General features: G+C 37.7%; 1 protein-coding gene across 1 annotated transcript; it reads right to left on the bottom strand.

Moving 5' to 3' along the window:
* Positions 1–1,615: 1,615 nt before the first annotated feature.
* On the bottom strand, positions 1,616–9,785 carry alkbh1 (alkB homolog 1, histone H2A dioxygenase). The gene is made up of 6 exons (XM_077239218.1): positions 9,648–9,785; positions 9,049–9,157; positions 8,269–8,431; positions 7,776–7,866; positions 4,786–4,979; positions 1,616–2,693 (listed from the first exon to the last, which is right to left on the bottom strand). The coding sequence occupies exons 1-6, from the start codon at positions 9,783–9,785 to the stop codon at positions 2,270–2,272; spliced, it is 1,119 nt and encodes a 372-aa protein (XP_077095333.1). The 3' UTR covers positions 1,616–2,269.
* Positions 9,786–9,953: the final 168 nt, after the last annotated feature.

Below are 9,953 nucleotides of genomic sequence, written 5' to 3'. Positions count from 1 at the left end.
AACATTTTAAGACAAATATTTCATTTTAGTATATTAAAATAATATTAAATAAATTAAAACATTTATATATAAATATAATTTTATATATAACGCAAATATCTGCAAATAAATCTACCACACTCAAACAACTGTAGCTACTGAATGCAAGAATGTACTTCAAGCTTCATATTTCTGTCATAGTTCACCTTGTAAGATAAACACTAAAGGAAAATCCCTCAGGATATTTAAAAGGTTTCATGCAAATGGCCTACATTGTAATCTAATGCAATGCTCCATCTCCCTCTGTGATGGATGTGTGACTGACTTTGCTGTACATTTTGTGTTGCGTTGGTTCAATGCACAACGTGATCGTTCTTTCTGCTGATTTAAGGCAGAGCGGTAGAGGGCCGAGCGGGTCTCGCGCTCCTGCACCTGCCGCTGGTTCCTGCCAGTGACTGGTAATGACAGAGTAATGGGAGGGACGCGGGAAAACGGGAGGGCAACAGGGCAGAAACACGGTGCCAGCAGGAAGAGCAGATAAAGTGGCAGCAATAAAAATTATATGACTACATACATCATCCTGTCAGTGTATAATTTTATCTGAGAGGGCAGGGCCTTTCTCCTTGCTTAGAAATGGATGTGGTACCTAACCGGTCTGGCGTGCGTGGAGGTGCTAGAAGAGGAAAGCCTCCTCATCTTCACTCGACGATAGCTCTTATACATACTTGATGTTTCTCCGGGGGCTGTGGGTGTTTAATAGCATTTTACATAATGCTATGTTCAATGACCTTTTGACTTTAGTAGGAAACATGAGAATTTCGCTTTCTGGGCACTTATAGAACAGGCAGCTATAATTCTTTACGGAGCAAGGGAATCATTCGGTTTCAGACAATTGAATTGAAATACATTCTCATTTGATGTGATTATACAGGAACTTGCGTGAACCCAAAAATAGGATGATCACCATTGCGCAATTGGTGGAACCATCTCAGCGGAATGTCTTTGCGTAAGTGACAATTGCTTTGGATAATGGAGCGGTGTTTGTGTGGCTTTCTTAAAGGGCCGGCAGAAAAGGCCTTTAGCGAAAACCAATTACGTTTTCCTTCTACCTCCCACAGTCATACAATATTCTAAGTTACCTCCCACAGTCATACAATAAGCAAAAACAGGAGGTAATTAATCCAGCACATTCGCAAAACAGCTTTGGCGTCTCAGAAGGACAGCTGGATTAATAACAAAGGAATATCGTTTATCGCTTTACAAGGCATGCAGGGAAATACAGCAGGAATTGTAAACACTGATGTACTTTTAGGGATTATTGAACAAACTGGAGTGTTACAAAGTGACCATGGTTCTTTAAGTCGATATACCCCTCTACTATCATCTCTACTACATATTATTACAAATAACCTTTCTATTTGAATATATTTTCCTGTGATGGCAAAGCTGAATTTCAGTACCATATTGTTATGTAATCGTATCGCAACAGTACACTTTCGATATGAATAAAAATACCATGACATGATTTTTTTTTTATGGGGGATTGGGGATTCCATGGAAGCCTCTGGATTTGGCAAACCAGGTGACATTTCACATCAACTCTGAAACTACAATGACAACAAAAGACAGACCGATAAACACTGGCGAGCATTTATGTTTTTACAGCATGTAAAAGACCAGAAACATTAATCTAACACATCTCACATGCAGACGTGAACTTCTGATAGTGTTTCACTAGAGGCAGAAGTGTTTTATCGCCATGGTAACGCAGGCCCCCAGTGTTTTCAGTCACAATGGCAGTGTCAACCTGGGTCCCTCAGGGAACTTGTCATAGGCAATCTCACACTGGCTTTGACGTGTCGTGACACCGCTTGACCAGATTAAAAAGATTATACGCCGTCTCCCTGGTTTTCCTCTGAAGGTCAGGTCTGTTTAGTCTTACAGCCCAGGGTGAGCAAACATGGCAACCAGCCTTAAATAAACAGACCTGCGCCTGGCAAATTGTCACGACTCACAACAGACTGGACTGAATGTCACTGCTGTTCTACAGACTGAGAAGCATTGTTTGTGAAGTTGGTCATGACAGGGTAAAATTAAGTTTATGCTTTAAGCCAGCCTGACTTGACGTGGCACATAAGCAGTTGCGTATTTCCAACACCTGCTCTGGAACGAACAGTCATTACCTGGGAAGAGATCACAATAATGCATTTATTTGCAGTCATATGTACAGTTTTTAATACCGGGTGCATTTTAAATAAATCAAACATCGATCCCATCCAAGACAGACACATTAAGTGTCACGCTCATAGCCTGATTTGCTTTTCCTCTTCTTATTTTTTTGAGTTTCTTCCTCTGATTTCTCACAGCTTGATAAATGTGACGCCTGTGCACTCAGGAAGTCCTGACCGGAACCGAGTACTTGTCGGACTGTCACATTTACCCGAGACGTCTGCAGGTACCAGGAGCAAACCTCCCAATCCTCCTCTGACACGGTTTGGATGATGTCATCATCCTGCGCCTCTGCCTCTGGTCTCTGGCCCAGGCAGGTTGGCAGGACATTTCCAGCAGGGGCGGGGACAATGCAGGGTACTGCGTGATAGAGTAGGCGACTGGGTCCTGACATCACCATTATGTCTCCGCTGTGCATGAACATGGCTGTGGGACGGTCTTCTCTCTTAGTCCCGCCCAACAGGAAAACGGAAGTCTGCCCAAAACTGACATCAAAGGACAAACGTTTTTATGAATGCATTTCTTATGCTGTATGGATAAAATGCTACATGAACATATTTTTTTTCTAAAATACCCAAGTAATATTTGACAATGACAATGCTTACATGTGCACCAATACATCGTGTTTACATTATATGAGCAAACCTCTTTAGTCCCATTTACATGCACTTTTCATTATTTGCTAAGAATTGTGGTTATTTTTACCATCATTCTTCACATGATAGCACAAATCTTCATCTTCAATGCATAGCACAAATTATTAGCCTTGTTGGCAGAGCCTATTTACACTAACTCCGCCCACTGACGTCTGGTTGGGTCAGACAAGGAAGACGCTGAATTGTCAAAAGTAGCAATAGTTTAAAGGGTAAGGCGCGTGGCAGAAAGTTTTGACGCAAACCAACCCAAGTTCGAATTCCTCTTTTCCCATCACATATCAGACCGGAAAGGCGATATAAGAAAATATTCAAAAAGTGGAAATAAAGTGTCTAACGTGTGTTTAATAATACAGTTTTAATCAGTTAGGGTTAGGGTCAGGGTCAGGAAGGGCTTTATTGTCCGAATAAGGCGGCATCCATTTCATAATTTTAATAAATATAGTATTTACACTGTATGTTATTATTGCATACCGTTTAATGTACAACAACACTGAGGTGCAAATAGTATCTTCCACTATTTATAAGTATAAATAGCATAACTACTTTTTACACTTATGTCAAAGAAAATACTGCTACAAAGTGTAAATAGAATTTACCGCTATTTTTACTTAATGTAATTAGCATTCGCTAAGAAAATTCTGTTATTTTCACTTAGTGTAAATAGAATCTATTGCTTTATAAACCGTGTAAATAGCAGCTATAAATATTTGTACTTAGTGTAAATAGAATCTATCGCTAAGAAAATATGCTATTTTCACTTAGTGTTGTTAAATAGAATAGTTGCTATTATTTGCTATGTTATATATGCACCACTCTATTTTGAAACCCCTGAGCAAAGTCTGTCGTCAAAGTGGTTTTGTATAGTTACCACCCAGAACTTACATAACTGCGTTCCCAAACAGCAGCATCTGCCTCCGAAAGCAAGATAACACGTTTATTATGTTTCATCTGCGTGCTCTGAGACGCAAGTAATTCATTATATACAAAAGTTATTATATACAGTGGCTTCTCTTACTTTTCTTAGTGATATCTCGTTGTCTTCGACTCACTGGATGAAAACAGTGCTTTATTCGCAAATGTTTTATGCGATAGTATAGGCTATTCTTGTTTTGTGCATAATTTATTATATTTGCAACTTTGGATGGAAACATAACTACTGACAACAACTGTATCTCCAATCAAAATCGGAATGATCGTATTTAGTAGATGAACGCACATGAACAACACCATCATGTAATATTGACCATATTTTCTAGGAATGCTCAGGGCAAACTTAATCAGTATAGAGAGCCTAAGTCCCTCCCCTCCGCTTCCGGCTCATGGGACCTAATTTCGGAAAAAATATGTATGGTAGTCAATGGTCAATGTTTGTCAATTTAAAAGATAATTATGATATAATTAAGTCAAGAAAGTCACAGGTTGTCATAAAACAGAAGAGTAACATTTAGTTTTATGTGAAAATCGCTCAATGAACTACATCTCTCGTCTCGCACTATGTACGTCACCAAGCTCGTATGTGTGCAGTCTGGTACAAAACACACAGGCATGACGGCGTAACGTTACGATTATAACGTTAGACTATAGAAAAAATGACAGACGTTAGCTTCAGTAAAGTTAGCTTCATTCATTGAGAGAAAAGGTATGACGTCACATGCGCCTTTTGGGTTTGTAGTCTTTGTAATTACGTATTTTCACAGTCTTATACCTCAACAGTTTTACATCAAACTGCGACTTTCTTGACTTTAAAATGTATCTTTTACATTGACAAACATCATGTGTGTAATTCAGGGCACAATTCAAACGGGATGCAAATATTTGTCATTGACTACCATACAATATTTTTCCGAAATAAGGTCCCATGGTGGTCCACCGGAAGGAGAGGAAATTAGGCTGTCTATAAGTAGTTCATATAAATCCTCACCTTAAAGACAACAAAGGTCGGGTATGGTCGAGCTCTGATTCGTCAACATGGATTCCAAGCGACGAATCAGATCGATAGTAGTTGAGAATGCCCGCCTCTGCATTAAAACCAGGAAAGCCACAGGCTGCCGCCACTCTGTGAGAAAGTGAGTGAAGTTCCTCCGGGAAAGGAGTGTAGTGATCTGGGGAGTACGTCTACGGAATAAAAGTATATCAGAATAGTATGGCAGCTTACATGCCTCATCATAGAGTATTATAGAGTAAAACTACCTCTCATTAAAGGAGGTAAGCAGGCAGTCACTTAGCAAATGCTTTTATTCAAAGTGACATCTCTTCTCTTCTCTGATGACATGTTTACAGGTCTGAGGGCGGGACAACCTGTCACTCACATTAGATCACAGCAATAGCAAACCACAATTATCAGACGATCCAATCAATTTCCGATGGACAAAATCAAGTCCCACCCTACATTTTTCTTGTTCTAATAGCCGTTTCACTCATATATACGTCACTACAGGAAGAAAAGACTATCGCAACTTCTGTTTCATGCCGACTTTAACATAATGATTGACATAACTAATAAAAGAGCATTTGCAGCGTTCTTTCTGCTCTGTGGCTTTCACAGTGGGTCATTGTCAGCAGTTATACATGAAAGTGTAATCAATGAGCAATCATATAAGCACAGCCTCTCCAAAGGGCTGAATTAGCGGCTTACACGTCTGATCCGTGCGAAATGTAATGCCTCAGCCTTCAGTTCTACTTAAAGCGAGGTGGAAAGAGTCTCTGCTTAAAATTCACTGATTGCCGTCAGACGTTTGGCGGTGTCAAAGTAACATCAGAGCTAATGAATCCGGTGTGCACCTCCTGACTGATTTAATAGGACAGAAGACTAAACACTTTTATGTAATTAGCATAAAAACGAGACAGGCAGACATCAGGCCTGTACAATTAGAGATGAAATGTCCTGAAAGGAGCAAATAATGCTAATAAGATCCTTGGTGATGTTTTCTACCTTCCTCTCCCTCCAGGAAAAACAATGCCACAAAGCTGAATTTTCAGCATCATTTCTCCAGGCTTCAGTGTCAAATGATCCTTCAGAAATCATTCTAATATGCTGATTTGCTGCTCAAGAAACATTTAAAAAAAAAAAAAAAAAAAAAAAAATATTTTTTTTTCAGGTTTCTTTGATGAATACAAAGTTTAAAAGAACAGTATTTATTAGAATTTTAGTAACAATGTAAAAGTCATTACTGTCATTTTTTGATAAATTTATTGCATACTATTGCTGCTGAATAAAAGTATTAATTTCCTTCACCAAAAAAACAAAAAACATACTGACCTCAAACTTTTGAACAGTAGAGAGTAAACATTCATTTAATTAAATAATAATAAAAAAAATCTCTTTGTTGCATGGTCGAACTTATTGTTAAAATGACATAACATTTAAAACATGTTTTTGCTTTTATTGCAATAGGATAGTATAGAGTAACTAAAGTTAAAGTCAACTAAAGTTCCAAGAGGTCCGGTCTCTATATTTCCTTCCCAGAGGAGGTCCGGACAATACTTTTTTGAAACAGTTATACATTTCCATCGAGGCAGCCATAATACTTTGTAAAAAAAATAAAAAAATAAAATAAACACTCAAAAATAGTAATCAAAGATGAGAATCTTGGACCTGGAGAGCCAAACAGTGATGTCTAAGAATTTTTTTAACACAAATGCATCCAAAAAATATATGCATTTGTAAATATTTTTCCCAACTGGTTATTAAAGGACAATTCCGGCCAAAAATGAACCTAGGGCTAAATAACACATGGGTAGGCTACTGAGTCGACCGTTCTCTGGGATGCGTTTTCATGATAATCGAATGTACCCAGTTTTAGCAATAGTTTTAGTTTGACAACAGAATAGCTTATAACGCTAGTGTATAGGGCATAGAATAAGTAAAAATAAGAATCGCTAGTTAATACAACAAACAAGGCTCAAAATAGCCCCACACTAACAATGTAGCATAAATGAGGGTCCCTACCTGCAAACCGAAGCATTGAGAACTTTGTAAGTGTACAGACAGTTTAATAATAAGATACTTTATAAAAGACAGTACACTTCGCGTATACAAGCAGGAGCCATCTTTGGAAAACAGTCTCGACCAGCCGAACCACGAAGGCCGTGCTATGTGCTGGTCGATAGTCACAGGTTAGCTCACGTAGCACGGCGTTCGTGGTTTGGAGAACGATCGACTCGGTACCCATGTGTTATTTAGCCTTAGGTTCATTTTTGGCCGGAGGCGTTGGTGTAAAAAAAAAAAATCCATATTTAAAACTTCATAAAGTAAAATAGCTGCATGGAGAACTTTCATGGTCTTCAAAACAGAAACGGCCATTCACTGCCATTATAAAGCTTGGAAGAGCCAGGACATTTTTTAATGTAACTCCGATTTGTATTCATCTGAAAGAAGAATGTCATATACACCTAGGATGACTTGAGGGTGAGTAAACCATAGGCTAATTTCTAATTTTTGGGTGAACTATCCCTTTAATGTGGCGTTTTACGTTTTTAGCAAGGGAGAGAGAGAAGCAACGCTCACAGAGCTTAAAGGGCTTGAATGAAGCACTTTTGGCTCTAGATTAAAATATTATAGATATAGCTCCGAAAGATCATTACCATAAACAACAATTAGTGCTTGTGGTGTGAACTAAACCGTTGTTTTGACGCGTTGCTCACTTAAAACGGTAAAATGGTGCAATTATGTCCCGCAGTTCGCCATTTCAATAACACTGGTATAGAGTATACAGGAAACAAAGTGGAAGAGAGTGGGGCAGGATCGGGAAGGGACCCCAATTCGGGACTTGAACTCGGGTCACCTGAAGCACAACTGCACTAAATGTTGGAGCGCTGCCCACGAGGGTGGCGGCTCCAGCATTATAATAACATTTTGTGTTAGACACACTGCTAAAGCACACAAAGTACATTAGAGAGTGACCGTAGTACCTTGGAGTTCCAATCATAGTGGTAACCAAGAGTCACCCAGCGCAGTTTTTCTAGCAGAGTTTTGGCCTCTCTTTTCCCAGAGCCTTTCCTCCTGCAATAATACACAGACCCGTTTAGATAAGGAAGAGCGTGAGATAGATTAGGTGTGGTGCAGTAGCACAAACCATTCACACAAATGTTGTGTGATAAAGGGGGCCTAACAAACTGCAATACCTCAAATCTACCATCTAGGTCACAGTAAAATTACCAGAACAAACCTAGCTACAAAGAAAGCATCTATGAGGCTGCTATATACTCAGTATCAGAAGGTGGAGTTAGCCAGCACACCTATATTATATCTATACTCAAATAATTGCCACAAATCCTTCAAAATATACAAATATAGCATTTCTTTTATAAAAAAAAAAAAAAAAGAAAGTCTAAATGCACCAAAATAATACAATAAAATAAGATTCTACTAAGCTGCCAATGCATGTCAGGATCTTTGACTTACCGAATAACATCTATGCTTCTTTCCCAGATGTTTTCAGTCTCCACAGATGACATATGCATATCCAGGTTACACACGTTGGGCTTCTGTGGATAGATCTTCAGACACTGCTTTACCCAGTACTGCTGAGAACCCGGCAGGAATGGGTTGGATATAAAGATAAACCCTACGTTCCAACAGTGATGATATATTTAATTTAATCTCATTAAAAGTAAACATGGAAGTTTTCCATAACAGTATGCTAAAGAGCAAGATTTAAAGTCCCCCTGTAGTCAATAATTGTATCCCTAAAAACTCATCTTTGATTATCAATATTATAAATCTTAAAAGTTTTTTCCATGAAAAAAAATCTTCATGCTTTAAATAGCTTTAATGTAAATCTACACCCTTGCCTCATTTAGTATACACGGTTCTATGAATATACAAATTGTCCCCGCCTCCACTCACTCGCACCAACTCAGAGATCCACTCTTTGATGATCACATGCAGACGGAATTTGTTCGAACCGTGTTTTTGAGAATGTCTTTGGTTCACTTTGGTTATTAATGGGCTACCATATATTCAACGTGGCCTATTTGGATATATAGCATCAAAGTGGCAATAATAATAAATTAAAATTGGGATTATGCAATGCAGGAGATTTTGACAATCGTTTCTTACATAAAATTTATTTAATGATAGGCTTCTGTCACTATATCATCAAACCCATAAAATCCTTTAGATTCTACAGAACATACAGTATGGCAATTATTTAAAACTGCCACCAGCCAATCTAAACCATACCTGGATATCCATGCAAACCAAAAGCTTTCCAGTCTGTTACTGGCCGAAGACCAGCTTTAGAAACATCTTCCATACTTATAGGAGTGGAGTTAAGTTCACAGGTAAAAACCTAGACAATGAGACCATTTTTATTACTAGAAGCACAAAACTGAATAATGTATAACGGCATAGAAAATTACTATGACAAAAAGCTGTGCATGTTCTGTAAGCATGACGTATTATACTGTTAATAATAGTAGTTGTAGATTAATAATAAACATAGTTCATAGCCAAGTTATTTTTTAATAAACCACAAATCATACAAATGTTATTATAACGGGTTAATAGTCATACTAATAATATTAATATGCACGGTTTAGGAAAGATTATAATCATAAACATAAATACGGCAATGTTCCTCAAGTCTGAATGGGTCATCTTGTTGTCATTACAAGGTTCGGTTTAATAAACATTTTTTTATAGTCAGATTATTTAATAAATATAGAACATAAATATTATAATAACTGATTTCTAATAATATTTAAAAAACTGTTTAGGAAACACTTATAGCGTCATAATGTTAATGAACACGCAATATTTCTCAAGTCTGAATGCCTCACCTTGTCATTACAAGGTTTGGAGAAATTAATGACCTCACTGAAGTCTGGAGGAGGATTTCTCCTCCTGTAAAACTTAAAACATTTTCTAAAAGCATCTTCTCCATGCTCCATTATGGAGGCTGCCATCTTTGTCGTCATCATGTGACCTTTCCATTTCTTACGCCAATGATACAAAGCTTCGATTTGATTTTTTATTTTTTTTTATTACTCAATGCAAATAAAATAACAACCAATAACATAAAAGGTATCGCAAAGCAAAATTTAACGTTACAAAATTGTATAGTTTAAGGTAATACATATTTTTTC

Source organism: Siphateles boraxobius, unplaced genomic scaffold (assembly GCF_051911475.1).
Source record: "Siphateles boraxobius isolate OS27281-9 unplaced genomic scaffold, OSU_SipBor_1 22, whole genome shotgun sequence".
Lineage (NCBI taxonomy): Eukaryota > Metazoa > Chordata > Actinopteri > Cypriniformes > Leuciscidae > Siphateles > Siphateles boraxobius.
This window is presented reverse-complemented; position numbering and strand designations above follow the sequence as displayed.

Coding starts and splice junctions, on each gene's coding strand:
- alkbh1 (XM_077239218.1), bottom strand. CDS start 9,785: ATGACGACAAAGATGGCAGCCTCCATAATGGAGCATGGAGAAGATGCT. Junction 7,867..8,268: donor AGAAGCATAGATGTTATTCG/GTAAGTCAAAGA, acceptor GTATTATTGCAG/GAGGAAAGGCTCTGGGAAAA. Junction 2,694..4,785: donor CGACCTTTGTTGTCTTTAAG/GTGAGGATTTAT, acceptor CTTTGATGTCAG/TTTTGGGCAGACTTCCGTTT.